The sequence below is a fragment of the Microcaecilia unicolor genome, chromosome 11, assembly GCF_901765095.1.
Source record: "Microcaecilia unicolor chromosome 11, aMicUni1.1, whole genome shotgun sequence".
In the NCBI taxonomy this organism is placed as follows: domain Eukaryota; kingdom Metazoa; phylum Chordata; class Amphibia; order Gymnophiona; family Siphonopidae; genus Microcaecilia; species Microcaecilia unicolor.
Window position 1 is genome coordinate 35,986,436 of NC_044041.1, and position 18,683 is coordinate 36,005,118.

General features: G+C 43.3%; 1 protein-coding gene across 2 annotated transcripts in view; it reads right to left on the reverse strand.

Annotated features, from left to right (window-relative positions):
• Positions 1-18,683, reverse strand: part of ANAPC5 (anaphase promoting complex subunit 5) — a 78,447-nt gene that overhangs the window by 38,920 nt on the left and 20,844 nt on the right. For both annotated transcript variants that reach the window (XM_030219891.1, XM_030219893.1), the window contains exons 4-9: positions 14,946-15,156; positions 8,335-8,401; positions 6,549-6,650; positions 4,077-4,267; positions 1,153-1,234; positions 623-712 (exon numbers count right to left, since the gene is read on the reverse strand). In XM_030219891.1, coding sequence (XP_030075751.1) covers positions 623-712; positions 1,153-1,234; positions 4,077-4,267; positions 6,549-6,650; positions 8,335-8,401; positions 14,946-15,156 — 743 coding nt within the window. The remainder of the gene's footprint in view (positions 1-622; positions 713-1,152; positions 1,235-4,076; positions 4,268-6,548; positions 6,651-8,334; positions 8,402-14,945; positions 15,157-18,683) is intronic.

The window sequence follows — 18,683 nt, forward strand, 5'->3', positions numbered from 1 at the left end:
ACTACAAACTCTCTGGATAGCAGTCTCTCTCTCTAATTTAGATTTACTGAGTATCTACAATGCAGACAGAAGGTTAACAACCTTTTAAGTGAGGATGAGGTATATTGGGCAATACAATGCAGCCCATTAGGGAAGACGACCGGCCCAGATGGGTATAGGGCAGAGTTTTACAAGATATTGAAAGACAGGGTGACTCCCCCTTAACAGCTATGTTTAATAAAATCATAGCCACGCATTCATTGCCTGATGTTTTGTCTACAGTTAATATCATAGCTCTTCCCAAGCCTGGCAAGGGCCCGACCGCATCAGAATTTTACAGACCCATCTCGTTGTTGTGTTATGAAACTAAGTTAATAGCCAAGGTGCTAGCAAATCAGCTAGTGAGGGTGTTGCTGCACAGGTACCTATCATCTGCTGAGACTGTGAAAATACTGGCCAATGAGAGGTTGCACAGGGTACTTCTAGGCTCACTTTGAGGATAGTACTTTCTGTCTCCATCTACTGGTAGGAGTGCATAGCCCACTCGTCTAAACTGGTCTGATGGAATGAAGAGGAAACAGGCACATTTGCAGACTAAATTTATTCAAACAGAGAGTAAAAGCCAGCCTGGTGTAACACGCACCGGTAAGCCAAAGTGTACTGTTTTCTTCACGTGTTCTAAGAGAACACAGCTCTCCGAGCCCTTCTTCTGCTCCAATATGTAAAGCCAACTCTGGAAAGAGAGGGAGAAATACATTAACTAGAAAACAAAAGCTGTTTTAAATTAACTAAGATTTCAAGGCCATTGGTGGGAGTGATGAGCTTTTTACATCTCTCTGAAATAAGTACAGTTTAGAAATGCTAAAATGTATGACCCTGCCCTGGAGCCTCAGTAAAATATCAGCATTCTTACAGAAACACTTGTAGGTTAATATAGGTCATAGGTTTTCAACCCAGTCCTCGAGGCACATCCAGCCAGTTTCAGGATATCCCTATTGAATTAAATGGGGATATCTTGAAAACCCCAACTGGCTGGATGTGCCCCAAGAACTGGGTTGAAAACCTCTGCTATAGGTAATACATTGCTAAGTGTTACCTCTAAGACAAAAGGATGCCATCACCCAGATTCCTGTATTATCACGACATATCTGCATTTCAGCCTGGCTATCTTACCAAGCAGTGCTGCAGGCACACGTGGTCATTGGACTCCTGCGCAATCCTGATTGCTTCCTGTAGGGCGAGCTCAGCCTGCTGACTAAAGAAACATTCAATATTCAGGCAAATATATAATCTTCAAATACTGGATTCATGTATCTATCCCAAAAAGGCTTTTATATATCCAGTCACAAATTATTTAAAGACTTAATCACATTCTTTGCAGAACAATCAGTGTCGTGTATTCAAACACTCTTATCTTCAAGTCAGGTCTTATATCTTTCAATTCATCTTACAAAGATTTCCCAAGAACCTCAGTGATGTGAATCGCTGCCAATTTTAGGCTAACGCGATATATATCACATCAAATTCTTCACCGGTTCTTTTTTATAATATATAGATATACAAAACATCTTCAAATGATTTACAAAAACACTTCGACTTAGCTTAGATTATCTTTTTACTTGTCGGACCCAGGGGATCAACTGCCCGACATGCACGTCTCGCTCAACATGGGCCGTCTCAAGGACATTCCCCCCGTGTTCTCTCCAGCTTTTGCTTATGTTTTTTCTACTAGCAACATAACACATAGGCTACCATCAGCCAAGCCACACACAGAACTGGACTATTCTTTAAAAAAAAAAAAAAAAAGCCAAGCTTAACAGCAGAGCCTCCAACTTATACCAATATTAAATTTTTTTCTAACCTGGCAGTTACCTTTGTACTTCCAGCTCAGTCAGAACCAGGGCTGGGATCGAGCACTATAAGCCTTCATTTGTAACTACTTAGTGGCTTTTCCCCTTAATTTACATCCCTCCCAACCCAATTTAGGGCCCAATGCACAAAGGTCCATGTTAAAAATCGCATGAGTTTAGATCCTCAGTAGAAATTACCGATTTGGAAATAGCGAGCAATGCTCAAAAGGAAAATCACATGCAAATGAGCTGCATGCAAATTCAGCAAGCAGCTCAGTAGGGAAAGCGCCTAGCACATGCACAGAACAGTCTTTCGGTAAGTGTCCCTATTCTGTGCATGTGCTAGGACTGGTGTTCTGTTTCCTTTCCCCTAGAGTACTTGCTGGCTCCACTGTCTGTCTCCTTTCCCTTGCAGTGCTCTGGTGCAGGCCAGGGCTGCCGAGAGACTAGGCCGGGCCCGGGGCAAAACCAGCCCCCGCCCTCCCCCTGCCATCCCGTCACTCCCCCCGACGCTGCAGTCCCCAGTCTCACCTGCGTGCCTCCACGGCTCCGGGTACCCTGCATTCGAAGCGGCAGTCGCGGATCGCCTCTCTTCTGGCCTTCCCTCCCTGTGTCCCGCCCTCATCTGATGTAACTTCCGGTTTCCGTGAGGGCAGGACACAGGGAGCGAAGGCGATCTATGACTGCCGCTTCGAATGCAGGGGGCCCGGAGCCGAGGAGGCAGCCAGATGAGACTGGGGACTGCAGCGCAGGGCCCTCCTCGGAGGCCCAGGGAATTTTGTCCCCCCTGCCCCCCCCCCCCCCTCTCGGCGGCCCTGGTACTGGCTCCACCTTCCTGCAGCTTACTTGCCTTCCCTCTGCCCCTGATGATTTTGCTTGGGAATCTCCTTCTTGCTGGAAACCTTCCCAGCTGACATCATAGAAGCTTTCCCCAGCCGACTGGCTGTCTGCTTGTTTCTCCACCCCCATCCCCCAATCTAACATCATAGCTGACATCACAGGGGCTTTCCCCAGCTGATTGACTCTCTGCTTGTTTCTTCACCCCTAAGTTCTCTGTTCTCTGACACTGTTTGCTATTGAAAAAAATCTCCTCCTTGCTGAAAGCCCCCCCCCAGCTGTTTCTCTACCCCCTCTGCTCTCTGACAAGTTTTGCTATTGAAAAATGCAAGAAGACTGCTCCTCCCGGAAGTCAATGACAGCTCCAGACCTGATGGAAAATTGGGCATGTTAAAGATAGGCAGATCTTTCTGTGCATCACTCTGAATGCTCATTTTAATACTAATGAGCTCTTTGAAATACATTTGAATAGGATTATTATTAGCTACTACCTTCAATGGTAAAACCACGCAGAACCCCTTTGTGCAATAGATGCTGAATAACACGATCACTAGACTGGCTAGAATCAGACGTTGCTAGCACAGTAAGCTTTGAGCATTGGCCCCTCAGTCCAGTCATTGCATTGAGGGTCTAAGTCCAGGTCAGTCGGTTGGTCATGATGTTGTCTTTTAAAATTTCCTGGCATAGCGTTGTATTGTAATAACTACATCTTATTGTTTTAACACTTCAGTGGGAATGCCATCTATGTACCAGGCCTCCTTCAGGAAACCTTACAATCATAGACCTTGAATATGGTCTTTAAGTAAGAATCACAACTCTCCACCTCCCCCCGCCCCCCAAGGCTGTGAACGTTCCCTCTGCAGCATCTCCAGCCGTAACTGATCCACAACAATGCATCAGGAATCTTTCACATGGCAGCTTGCCACATTTAACTTAATGTTACAATGCTGTGAGGTGAGGAAGTGAGAGAGGAAATGGACTTGGACAGTACCAGAGGAGCTGAGACAAGAGAGCCTAATGCCTTTGCACCAGCCCTACCCATTCTCTCTCCTTTGATTCAGAAAAAAAAGTTTATTTTTTGGCACTAGGGCTTTAAAGGTACTCTTCACATCACTCACTCAGTTCTAATCTCGTTGAACCAGGAAGTGAAAATGTTGTTATTCAGCCTCAGCAGGTGCACCGGAAATTGATTTTTAAATTTCAAATGGTATTCCATGGTTTTTAAAGGTATTTGGTGCAATATGGCCTGGTTATTGCTGCGGAGAAACCCTCTTCCCCCAATCTACCATTAGAGTGGCTCTTCAGAGCTGTTTATTTTTCATCTCTCTCTCTTTTATTCCCCGTTTACGAGCTGGCAACCCACCTTTGTTTTTCAAATGTAAAAACTAATGTTCGGAGCGGGGAACTTACTAGTGGCCAAATCTGCAATGCAAGGCAGCCAGGTTGAGAGCCGCATATCTCAGACTCCGTCCGTAGCCGTCCTCGCCACTGCTCTTGCTCTCTGCTCCGGTGAGAATCAAACGGTCAAAGTAATGCAGCAGACTGTGGGTTGAGCTGAAGACATCTTGTACCCGAAGACTGTTTAAGTAACTTAAATAATGCTAAAAGCCAAGATGAAACAGAGCAGTCAATTTATATCAGTAAGGTGAAACTCCTGAGAAAGATTCAACAGCGTTTTCTCGTGGCATTCCAAAGGATAAGCCTGTCTTTCAATGAAATAAAATGAACACATTTCTCTCTGGACTTAACGATCTCTCAAATATTTATCAGGTACCTAGGCTTTGATTATCATCATTGCGTGCAAAGACCCCTCGTGCATATTCACTGAGGATATCCTGAAAACCAAACTGGTTGGATGAGTTTGAAGACTGGGGTAAGATTCAAGGTCCTACAGCAGTAGGTCTGACGTCAATCCTATAGGGCTTCTACCTGCCTCAACCACTGTGATTTTCAGGATATCCAGTATTAATATATATTTAAGATATATTTGCATATGCTTGATCTAAGGAAGTGGCAGTCATAAGCAAATAGATATCCTGAAACTCCAACCAGCTGAGGGAGGGGGATCCTAGAGAACCACTGCCCTAAAGTTTCAGCAGTGAAGTGCAAGAGGGATTTATAAACGTCACCAGAATTTGGAGATAACTTTATAAAGAATTTTCTATCTATAAAAGTATGTTTTACACAAAAAAGGGACTATTATAAAACTGTACAGAGGTATAAATGGGTAAAAAGTAACAAAGAAACACATAGGGTCATTCTGTTTAGGTCGTCCAAAGCTAGGTACTAGGATGATCCGTGCGAAGCATGAATTCTATAAAGGCTGTTCTGCACGGCACATCACCTTCTTTATAAAATAATAGCTTAGCATGCATTTATTATTTCCGCTTACCTTTGCTAACTGGCAGACCAAGGTGGTTTACAATATAAACTTACAAAGAAAGGAACTACGACATTTTGATAGAAAAGAAAATCTCATACATACATGAGGAATCCTACAAAAGGAAAATAGGGTGATAGAAAGAAAGGTCTTGACATGGGAAGGGAAAAGGGGAGCCATGGTATAGGGAAAGGTTCAGAAAAGAAAAGCTAACTCAACAGACTGGCACCACACCCCTTTTAAGCAGGGTTAAAAGCCAGGTCTTCAAGGCAATTTTGAATTACTTCAACGATTGTTCAGCACAGCTAGGTTAAGGGCAAGGAATTCCAAACAAATGGTGCAGCGAAAAAGAAACCTCAGTGTCTAGTGGATTCTAAATTTGGGTGCATTTACACTTGCCAAAGATTGGTGTAAATGCTTACGCCCAATTAACGACGGTTAGGTGCAGCAATGCAGGTGTTCTATAACACTGCGCCAAAATTTTGGGAATGCCTATGACCCACTCACAGCCATGACCCTTTTGGAATCGCATGCTATAAAAATTAGGCATGCATATTGTAGAATAGGATATAATCAACAAACCCAGTGAGGAGATGGAGACACTTTATGGTATACCACCAATCTTTATTCCAACCAGCAAACTGTTGACAACCCGACATGGCCGTGTTTCGGCAAAAAAATGCCTGCGTCTGGGTCTGAACACAAGCACAGCTGGTGAAAAGACAGCAGTCACATTAAGGCAGTGTTCCAATCAATAACTTCTCAGTTACGATTGACAACAGAAGTCAAACTGCCCTCTGTCCCAGGAGGGCTCACAATCTAATTTTGTACCTGAGGAAATGGAGGGTTAAGTGACTTGCCCAAGATCACAAGGAGCAGCAGCAGGATTTGAACCGGTCACCTTTGAATTGCAAGACTGGTGCTCTAACCACTAGGCCACTCCTCCACTACATGTGTTCAGACCCCCCCGACACAAGCATTTCTTGCTGAAACACGGCCATTTCGGGTCATTGATTTGATGGTTGGAATAAAGATTGGTGGTTCCATAAAGTGCCTCCATCTTCTCACTGGGTTTGTTGATTTTCAGCCCTCATTGTGGGGAATTTTTGATCCTTCTTTCCTGTCTTTGAGAATAGGAATCTGTGAGTAACTCCTGACTGACTGACCATTAAGTGCTTCTTAATGCCAATTATGATTGTTATAATCACTTTAGCCAATTGAGCACCCTATGCAGAATTCCTCCCACAGTGTCTACACTTAGATTGACAATGTGGGCTTTCCCGGGATTTTAATTTGGGTGCAGCTGGGCAGAGCTGTGAAGTATATGCATGTTTTATAAAACCCATGCAGACAGTACATACACATATTTGCGCCTGCCATGGAGCATGTGTAAAGTTATGCAAATTTAAGCAAAAAGCACTCATGTGCTTCTGGGATAGCTCTGGGAGCCCCTGTATGGAACCGAGCATGAAAGATTTTAAGCATTTTCTTGAAAGACTTACTGCTTCTGAAAAATCTGGGTTAAATTTCAGCAAACTGTTCAGTTCTTTTTGCAGAGAAGCTGGAGAAAGAGCTTTGTTCTCATCGCTCTTTAACAGTGAAGCCTGCAATCAAACAATACCAGCATTATTAGGAAGAAAAACTTCAGACACCCTGGAAGATATGAAGGCGATTTTTAAACTGCTGCACAGCTGCAAGTCCACAGTTTCTTTTTAACCAGGAACTTTGCACCAGTTTTCATGAGGTACTTTTACTTCTATAAAGGAAACAGCACACTTAGATGCTCGTACTAAAAAATGTGCCTACTTTTGAAAAAAAAAAAAACAAAGTGCACCCTGTGTTCTGATCCCTACCCTGCCTCTGGGAATACTGTCACTAAATGTGGGCAAGAGCGCACACAGTGGATAATTTTCCAAAAGCCTGCAGGTAAAACAGCAAATGGTTTTGAGATTACCTAAGGTCTAGATTCTATAAATGGCGCTGAAAAATGTAAGCGCTGAGTGCTAGTCTATAAAGGATCTGCGTCTTTTATAGAATAGCATTAAATGCGTAAATGATGCCTAACTTGTGCTGACTGATCTATTCTGTAACAATGTGCGTAAATTCTGGGAACACCCCCTGAAACCCCCCTGTCCATGCCTCTGCCTCTTTGAAATTACACGCACAGAGTTATGGAATACAATTTGCAAATAACTCCCAATTAATGCCAATAATTGGTTGTTAGCAGCCAATTATTGTGCAGACTGGCTTATCAATTAAGTTGTGCACAGAAATCAGCTATGCACGCTGATTTGCATATGTAACTTTAGTCACCATATATAGAATCTGGGGGAAAATGTATTGCTTGCAGAAAACATTTTTGAACACTCAAACCAGCAGAATCACAGTTAAATTATCAGCATTATTCCATGTTTTAGCTGCAAATGTGTGTATAACAATTTGAATAGAGTTCTTTTCAATGAGTGAGGGAGTTCTGAATATTTCTACTACTACTGGATTATAGTTCTATCATCACTTTGAGCTTCACCAGGGAGGCGATGTGGGCAGAAATAGTGCTGGAGTTCAAGATAACGTGGGAAAAGCACAGAGGTTCCTTACCAAGGGGGAAGAGTAGGTAAAAAGCAGGACCTGCAGGATTACAATTGGTAAGGGAAATGGGCAGATCACATCCTTCTAGAGCCTACATCTTAGCGTAAATTAGGGTATTTTCAGATTGATGATCACTGGCATGAGACATCATCCCACTGACTTGCGAATTTCAGAAGTAAAGCATAGAATCACCAAGTAAGAGGATAAAGCAGGTAAAGTGATAAGCAAGCTCATTAAAGAAAACCAGTCATAAAAAGCAAGCAGTCATCTAATATCATATGCAGTGTGGAACTGTGGCAATGCCAGGAAAGGGTCATGCATCTGATATACTGCCTTTCTGTGGTATAAACAAAAGCGGTTTACATTTTGTTAAATATAGGTTTACACACTAAAATTACAACACACAAATCATCAATTCTAAACAAAAATAACAGAACATGTAATACAAACCAAATAGTCTCAGAACAAAATAAATAAAAGCATATATTTAAAAATAATTAAAACAAACAATAACCCTGTATCAAAGCTTGCCCTTAATTCCTGTCATAGATCCAGACCAAATACAACATTTCACCTTACAATGGCAAAATAGTTAAATGCCCCTGCGGTGCCTTTGATTGGAAGTTGGTAGCTACACTTACCGCATAGATCCTATCAATTCAGCACTAAGATTCCTGGCAAGTTTGAACAGTAACGTACCTGTTGAGACAGGAAATATTCTGCTTGCTTTTGGGAGAGGGGCCCAGCACATGTCATCTCTTCTTCACTGCAATGTGATTATTTAAACATGTCAGCAGAGATACGTCTTAACCTTTTTTTTCAAATTTATAAACTGCCGCTCAAAAGATGGGCTGGTCTGGCTGGATGAAAAGTAAAAACAGCCAAAACAAACAAAAAAGAGCAAAAGCACAAAACAAATACAATAATACAATAACAAGACACATTGTTCAAACAATTACTGTCCCCCAACACAGCTCCAAAAACTAAACTATATTAAGCTAGAGTCATGCCATAATTAGGACATTAAAACAACCACGGTTTCACATTTCCTAAAAACAAGGCATTTCCTACAAGATCTGAAAGTCAGAGAAAGAGAATTCTAATTATTTAAGGGCTATATTTATTTATTATTATTTATTGCATTTGTATCCCACAACACAACACAACAAAAAAGATGTTTTACAGCATGTGGAAACTGAAAAGGATAAGACCATACTTCCCAAGATCCGTCTTTCGCAGCCTACTGCAATCCCTCGTGCTCAGCCATTTGGATTACTGCAACTCACTATACACAGGTTGCAAAGAACAAATAATGAGGAAACTTCAAATAGCCCAGAATACGGCAGCCAGACTCATCTTTGGAAAGCCAAAATATGAAAGTGCAAAACCATTACGAGAGAAACTGCACTGGCTTCCACTCAAGGAACGCGTCACTTTTAAAATATGCACATTAGTCCACAAAATCATTCACGGCGAAGCCCCAGCCTACATGTATGAGTTGATAGACTTACCACCCAGAAACGCCAAAAGATCATCCCGAACCTTCCTTAACCTCCACTTCCCCAATTGCAAGGGCGTGAAATACAAAGCGCTACACGCGTCAACCTTTTCTCACATGAGCACGCAGTTTTGGAATACACTGCCGCGCAACTTAAGAACAATCAACGAGCAAGCTTCCTTCCGCAGATTATTGAAGACCCATCTTTTCGAAAAAATTTACGGAAAGAAACAAAACACATAAAATCCACACTTAATGTTCATTAATGCATCATACATTCACCTCTGAACTCTCATTCCCGTAATATCACATCACTCATACCTTTACTCACAGAAAGATATATACCATATGTCCTCATGCCTTTTTATCACCCTCTAAGCTCCCATTATTTCCTTCCAAAGTTTCAATGTCTATGTTCCATTGTTACATTCCCTAACGACACCTCAATTGTTTCGCATAACTCTGCACAATGTAATCCATAACCAATCTGTAACAAATTGTATTTCCAACATTTAACTCATATTGTAAGCCACACTGAACCCGCAAAAAGGTGGGAAAATGTGGGATACAAATGCAATAAATAATAATAATTATCCCACCTCTTTGCAGGCTCAATGTGGCTTACAATTCATCATGGATACTGGAAATAGAAGTGAATATACATTTGGTTTACAGAGGGTTTTGTGTTACATGGTGGTGAAATACATAAAGGTATTACATTTATACCCCACATTTTCCCATGTTTGCAGGTTCAATGTGGCTTACAATAAGCCGAAAAGGCTATTGCCAATCCAGCAGAAAACAAATACAATAGATTATAGTAGGCAGCGAGGATAGAAAGAATAGGGTGTCGAGGGAAAGCAGGAAAGGTATGAGAGTCCACAGTGGTCCAATTATATGCTGGTTCGCAGTACTTTGGGTTTTATGTTGGATCCAGGGGGTAGGCCTTCCGGAATAAGTTGGTCTTTTCCTAAAGTTGCGATTTTTTTTGAGTGGTCTTCATAAGAAAAGGACCATTTAACCACCTCTATTAATAAACTCTCCTAAAATCTGGAAGAATCATCTGTGCCTCTCATAAAGGACAGAAACATCTAACATGGACATACCAAATTCTCATCTCATATGTATCCTGGCACCATCATAAGATGAAAAATGAACCTTTGCTTCACGTGGTAACCAGTGCAATGCAGTCATACACTCCAAGCCTCACATAATAGAGACTACAGAACTCTGTATAAACTCCAGTTGGATAATCTGCTTTCTAGTCGCAGCAATATACAAAGAATAAAAGTAGTCCGTCTGTCCCAGTTCTCAGAAACAGCAGCATTGATGGCATAGCACCAGATGGGCTTACTGGAAGTTACTTTTACCCCTTTTATGTTAAAACATCAGGCGCTACAGCCGAGTGACATTCACAGAGAAAGGTAGATAACAGACATGGGCAGCAGAAATGTGGGAACGAAGGTGTGGCCCTGGGGTACCTATTTTGGACTTGCCAATAATCCAAAAATTTTGGAAAGATATTTTGTCATATGTGCCGAGGGTTTAGGATTTACATCTTCCGTTTCTCCCGCAGTTAAACTTATTTGCTGGTCATACTGTTTTGACATTTCTATTTAAAGCAGCGACAAAGGACCTGTTATATTACAGGTTTTGTAATAACACATAACAGTATTTTGTTTCAATGGTGCCAAGACGTAGCACTGAATGTTACTCGGTGGTGGAACTTCTTATATTCCATAATGATTATGGAGCGATACAGAGACGGATGGAACCATCTGCAAAGATGGACACTTCCAAAAAAGTATGGGAGCCTGGTTCTGCCACGTAGCTGGATTTTGAACTACCGCTTGGGGCAGGGGGGGGTGGGGAGGGAAAGAAACAATAATAATGTGACTATGCCAGATACAGTGTAAGAAACAACCACTGTTTCGGTATAATTGGTGAATGCAACAAGAGGCCCCCTCAGACCACTGCCTCCAAACAAGGTTCCCAGCAGTAGGTGCCCAGAAGTTTTTCTTCTTTTTTTAAGTAAAGACAGAAAAAAAAAGGGGGAAAGAAGAGGGAGACTGACAGGGCTCGCTACCTTTCCACCTGCTGGAGACTAAGAATACTGGATTCTTCAACCTAGCAAGGGCTCTTATTGGCTCTCTCTGATGAGTCTGAATTCTCAGTCTCCACCTGCTGGAAGGTATGCACAACCCATCAGTCACTTGCTGGGTCGGACCGGAGGGATGCTACGGAAGGTATAATTGGTGACTTATGAATGAGGGAGGGATAGAGGATAGGACAAGAGGGGGAAATAAAAATATGGAAAAATTAATAGAATTGATAATTTAATTAATGTTTATTGAAAGTGATATGTTTGCTATTGTTGATATTTGAGTGGGTATGCACGATTGGGTGTTGGTTTTGAACATTGTGTTGCTTTGCTACAATCAGGGCCGCTTTTATCAATGGGCAAAGGGGGCAGCTGCCCTGGGCCCCCTGCGTATAAGGAGCCCAACTGCACCGTTGCACACTGGTAAATTCCTTGAGTCCGAGTATGTCTCTCTCCCTTCTCTGCCCGTCCAAGTCCTACATCTCTCTCTCTTTCTTCCACCCGCTCTCTCCTGTCCTGCGATCGTCATACTTCTCCGACACCGGTGATTAAGAAAGTCAGTCTTCTACTGGTGTCAGAGCCTCTTCTCAGACGCGTCCCGCCCACTCTGCTGCAACTTCCTATTTTCCACGTAGGCGGGACGCTTCTGAGAAGAAGCCGCGATGCCGGTAGAAAACTGATTTTTCTTAATTGCAGGTTCAGAGAAGTTCCACAGGACCGAAGTCCACCACCCTAACACCACTAGGCCACTCCTCCACTGTTGCTACTATTTGAGCTATTCCACTAGCAACATTCCATGTAGAAGTCGGCCCTTGCAGATCACCAATGTGGCCGCGCAGGCTTCTGCTGCTGTGAGTCTGACGTCCTGCACGTGACTCACAGAAACAGAAGCCTGCGCAGCCTTCTACATGGAATGTTGCTAGTGGAATAGCAACATTCCATGTAGAATGTCCAATAGTAGCAACATTCCATGTAGAATCTCCAATAGTATCTATTTTATTTTTGTTACATTTGTACCCTGTGCTTTCCCACTCATGGCAGGCTCAATGCGGCTTACATGGGGCAATGGAGGGTTAAGTGACTTGCCCAGAATCACAAGGAGCTGCCTGTGCCTGAAGTGGGAATCAAACTCAGTTCCTCAGTTCCCCAGGATCAAAGTCCACCACCCTAACCACTAGGCCACTCCTCCACTCTGTACTCTCTGTACTCTGGTCCAGCATTTTTCCTCCCTTCCCTTCTGCTCCAGCCGTTTACCCCCACTCTGCTTCCAACAAAAAAATAAGTAAGCAGTATAGGTGTGGAGCTGCTGTCTAGGCTGCAAAGCTGATGGCTCTGCTGATCCTGCCTCTTCTGTCATGGACTTCCTGATTTAGAGTACAGAACCAGCGGACAGCGTGACCTAGACAGCAGCTACGCGCTTTTATACTGCACTTGTTTCAGCAGGAAGCTGCTTGGTCGGCAGGAGGATAAGGAAGCTGCTTGGCTGGCCCTGGTGGGGGTGGGGATCCCATTCATAAACGTTTGCCCAGGGCCCTATAGGCCCTGGCTACAATGCTTTGTATGCTGTTAATTACTAATAAACATTATTTAAAAATCAAACAACAACTGACACGGGTAGCAAAGGAGGAGAGTTTAAGTTACCTGGATTCCATGGGAAAACCATGGCCAACCAGAGGGCTTACGTATACCCCATGCTATAGATGAACAAGGTCACTCTAAACCAGGGGTTCTCAATCCAGTCCTCAGGACACAACCAAGTCAGTCGGATACCTACAATGAATACAATGGACGCAGTGCATGCAAATTTCTCTCAAATATTCACTGTGGATCTCCTGACAACATGATTGGCTGGGTGTGTCCCAAGAACTGGGTTAAGAACTCTTGCTCTAAACTATACCCAGAGAATCATATTTGGCATGTGTAAAAGGTGCAGTTAATATCATATGACTTCTTTTTTTAAAGTAAAGACAGAAAAAAAAGGGGAAAGAAGAGAGAGACTGACAGGGCTCACTACCTTCCACCTGCTGGAGACTAAGAATACTGGATTCTTCAACCTAGCAAGGGCTCTTATTGGCTCTCTCTGATGAGTCTAAATTCTCAGTCTCCACCTGCTGGAAGGTATGCACAACCCATCAGTCAGTTGCTGGGTCGGACCGGAGGGATGCTACGGAAGGTGTAATTGGTGACTTATGAGTGAGGGAGGGCTAGAATAGCAACACTTCTCACATTAATAAGCCAAAGCCTGCAGTATTCTAACCAGTTTGGCTCAGACACTACACACCATTCCAGCTCCTATATCCTTAAGTGCATTAAGGTTTGCACTTAGCACAAAGCAACAGCTAAAATGCAGGGGTGTTGAAAAGGTAATTCTATAATAGGTGGTCTGGTAGTAGTCTATTCTATAAAGGCAAGAAGGTGCCTACTTTTCTTTAGAAAATACAAGCGTAACCAGGTATATCCACACTTACCCCCGGGTTCTATATATGGTTCCCAGATTTGGGCGCTCTTCCAAAATAGGCATTCAACTTAATTGGCTAACGAGCTGCCAATCATCAATAACTAGATAACAACCCACTGATGTTAATTGCCGCTTAGGATTTGCACACGCATCTGGTTGTGTGCTATTCTATAACGCTGGGTATGCCTAAATCCCACTGTGCGCAATCCAAAAGGGGGAGTGGTCATTAGAGGATCAGGGGCATTCCAAAATGTTGCACACAGTGGTATAGAATAATGGGTTTCTGCGCCCAACTTGGGCACCAGGGTTTCAGAAGCCGTAAATCTGGCGTGGAAACCAGCATTACGCATTATTTTATAAAGGGTGCATGCCTCTTATAGAACAGTGCTTAGCACCGAACCTTTGCAGTGCCCTATTTTGAGCACCATTTATAAAAATCTTCCCTTAACACTTATGCCAGCCATAGAGCTGGTGTATTAGCACCTAAGTGTGACAGAGACAGAACACCAAGTTACTTACGTAAGTTACATGCATAAGTTTGAGCCCTGCCCAAGCTCTGCCATAAGTACATAAGTATTGCCATACTGGGAAAGACCAAAGGTACATCAAGCCCAGCATCCTGTTTCCAACAGTGGCCAATCCAGGTCACAAATACCTGGCAAGATCCCAAAAATGTACAAAACCTTTTATACTGCTTATCCCACGCTATACGTTAAATGGGTATTTGCAGAATATTGTTTAGGTGGACTTCTGGCAATTAGTTGCATATGTGAACACATACGTGTAAATGCCATTATTCTAAACATTTAGGCATGTAAAGGGCATATAAATATTAGCACTACATAATCAAATTGCTTCTTAAGTTCAAAACCTCTGCAGTAATGTAGGGGACATGCCCAGCACTTTATGGAAGGCAGCAGTGTCACTAATGCACTGTGCATCTGTGGCACAGCCACTACACCGCTGGTTCCTAATCCTGGTCCTGGAGGCACCCCAGCCAGTCAGGTTTTCAAGTTATCCACGCTCTGACCTGGCTCTGCCTATGTGCAGGCCCAGCTCTCAAATATGCACCGTGTTAAGATATGCAGGTATTTAATTTACTGAACAGTGCTTAGGCAGAATTTTGGTATTTATATGTCTGCGTTATAGAAATACCCTCAAGGTGCTACAAACTCTTACAGTCCAGTGGATGATATTGCAACATCTCAAAGGCAATCCTGCAGCTAGAACACTCTATATAAATAGCTTGCTACCTCAAAGGAAGATCAAGCTCTTCTTTCCCCATTCTTCCGTCCGTGCTCTCAGAGTTTGTCATATCCATGTCTGCCTCTTCATTTGCTGCAGCTGTGGCACTCGTGGCTGTCTTCTCGGCCTCAAAGTACTGCTGGAGTGCAGTGTACAGCTTATAGACCTGACTGAAGGACAGTTTGTTGTACGCCAAGATCATGTGACGCAGGAACAAACCTACAGGAAAAGCAAAGAATCCATCTGTCAGAGCAAGATTCAATTCCGTATATTACTTCCAGTCAGACAACTTTAAATCAGGTTCACTTGTATTTCAGAACAGAATTGAGTGGATGGCTTGGATGTAGAAAGCTTATTTTGAAAACTTTGCATTGGTTGCATGTTGAATGGTGCATTAAGTTTAACATTCTAAATTTGATTGAATAGATTGTCGAGTGTCAATATTAATTTAACTATTGCCTGTACTTTAAAAATTCATAGACCATCACGTCAGTTGAGATCTATGAATTATGGGCTACTAGATGTCCAACATTTATCATCCACAATTATCAACACCCCAGATTACACCCTCCCTATCTCAGACAGCCTGAAAATCCTCGGCGTTACAATGGACCGCAACTTAACACTAGAGAGCCAAGTGACATCCACAACAAAGAAAATGTTCCACTCAATGTGGAAACTCAAACGCGTGAAACAATTCTTCCCGAGGGAAACATTTCACAACCTGATACAATCTATGGTACTAAGCCATGTAGACTACTGCAATGGAATTTATGCGGGATGCAAAGAACAAACCTTAAATAAACTTCAGACTGCTCAAAACACGGCAGCTAGACTTATCTTCAGAAAAACGCAATCTGAAAGTGAAAAACCCCTCCGTGAAAAACTACACTGGCTCCCAATCAAAGAACGAATTGAATTCAAAATCTGCACTCTGGTTCACAAAATCATCTATGGTGAAACCTCAGGATACATGAGAGACTTGATCGACCTACCAACTAGAAACACATCCGAATCAACACGAACTTACCTAAACCTGCACTACCCAAGCTATAAAGGACTCAAATACAAGTCAACTTACACATCCAGTTTTTCCTATATACCAACATAAATGCCTAATCTCTGCAACATGACAAAACTAAAATACGTAATGAACATAACACAACTCTTCCGCTGTACAATTCTCTTATGTGGCTGTACCACATGAACTGTACCTTACCATAAGTACATAAGTACATAAGTACATAAGTAGTGCCATACTGGGAAAGACCAAAGGTCCATCTAGCCCAGCATCCTGTCACCGACAGTGGCCAATCCAGGTCAAGGGCACCTGGCACGCTCCCCAAACGTAAAAACATTCCAGACAAGTTATACCTAAAAATGCGGAATTTTTCCAAGTCCATTTAATAGCGGTCTATGGACTTGTCCTTTAGGAATCTATCTAACCCCTTTTTAAACTCCGTCAAGCTAACCGCCCGTACCACGTTCTCCGGCAACGAATTCCAGAGTCTAATTACACGTTGGGTGAAGAAAAATTTTCTCCGATTCGTTTTAAATTTACCACACTGTAGCTTCAACTCATGCCCTCTAGTCCTAGTATTTTTGGATAGCGTGAACAGTCGCTTCACATCCACCCGATCCATTCCACTCATTATTTTATACACTTCTATCATATCTCCCCTCAGCCGTCTCTTCTCCAAGCTGAAAAGCCCTAGCCTTCTCAGCCTCTCTTCATAGGAAAGTCGTCCCATCCCCACTATCATTTTCGTCACCCTTCGCTGTACCTTTTCCAATTCTACTATATCTTTTTTGAGATACGGAGACCAGTACTGAACACAATACTCCAGGTGCGGTCGCACCATGGAGCGATACAACGGCATTATAACATCCGCACACCTGGACTCCATACCCTTCCTAATAACACCCAACATTCTATTCGCTTTCCTAGCCGCAGCAGCACACTGAGCAGAAGGTTTCAGCGTATCATCGACGACGACACCCAGATCCCTTTCTTGATCCGTAACTCCTAACGCGGAACTTTGTATTAGTTTGAACCTTACCTTACCACATCACTTTGTATTTGTTTACACCGGAGTCTGCAAATGCGTCTCCGGCACTATGTAAGCCACATTGAGCCTACAAATAGGTGGGAAAATGTGGGATACAAATGTGACAAAATAGCATTCTGCCAAATCTGCTTTGAAGAGTCCTGACAAAGCAATTTGGAGGTTTTAGATAAAGTTGAGTGCGTATCTGAGATGGACTATTTGAAGAACCCACCGGTCAGAGGTTATAAAGGGGTCACCTTTCATGGAAAAACTTCAGCACTCCCCCCCTCCCCCGACGGGCAAGTCACCTGGGACGGACACTTACTGTGGCTATGCTCTGCTGGAGCTAATCAAAAGCTCGTCCCTTGCTTTGGCTGAGGAGCAGAAGGAGCAATTGGCACATGCTGTTGACATGAAAGAGCACGCTGGGATTGACCCCGAACAGGCTGGCGAGCTGAGGGATTGTACCTACCTCTCTGATTGTAATAGGTACTCCTACTTGGCTAGTTGAGGAGGTAGATGCAGAAGGCACCCGGTGGGAGAGAGAAGAGATGGTATCAGTACTGTACTGTGAAGAAACAGTGTGTTTTAAGCCTGTAAAATGTATTGGATATTTCCCTGTCTTAAATATGTCAAGTGTATTTCTCCTCTTTGGCCAGCAGATGGTACATATTTATGCTTAAAGCTGTCACAGAGGACTGATTTCTCTTTCTTTTAGTTGCCACACAGATAATAGGAAGTGCCTGTAGTGATGTAACCAGTTTTTATTAGAAACGTGATTGTTCTGGGCTCTGATTGGCCTGGAGTTTGAAATTACCCAGCAGATGCTGGCTGCAGGCCAGGAGGAGGGGTGGGGGGGGGGGGGGGCGAGAGAGATCTTTGGTGAAGCTCTGTGAACAGATATATGACCTGATCTCCCCAGGTACTTTCCAGGAAGTATGCAAATGTTTAGTTAGTTTTCTAATTGATCCATTTTTTTGTTACATTTGTACCCCACGTTTTTCCCACTCATGGCAGGCTCAATGCAGCTTACATGGGGCAATGGAGGGTTAAGTGACTTGCCCAGAGTCACAAGGAGCTGCCTGTGCCTGAAGTGGGAATCGAACTCAGTTCCTCAGGACAAAAGTCCACCACCCTAACCATTAGGCCACTCCTCCACTCCATTTTTCAGTTTCTTGTTACTGTTTGCATATTTTTTTTGTTCACTGTTCCAAGTTCTGAGAATAAACACATTTGTTTGTTCGTTCTGCCTGTCTGGACTGATAGAGAATCCTAGAAATCACTGGGGATAGCTAGAGAGTGGGAGACTTGCCCAGAGGTTGTGACCCAGTTAGTGGGAGGAGAGTGCTAGTGTACAGCACAAGCGGCAGGTGAAGGACCTGAGCTGTGCTGGGGTAGACCCTCTAAGTGGGTGCAAGGTAACCCCAGGTGGGTGGCTAGGCATTGTGCACGATACATCCGCTAACCTCTGCTGAACAGAATGTTCCAAGTCAGAAACACACAGCCATGAGAGTCTGTGCATTGCTATACTCTGAGCAGAGATCCTGTCATAATTGCCCTGGCCAAGAACTTTTGACACGCCTTCTGCTGCTTGACCAACTGGCGAAGTGACTTGGCCTGCTCCAGAGGGAGAGGCTCAGCCAGGTCAGACAATTTGCACACCGAGTTTCACAAGTGGATGCTCGTGAAGAGCTGGTA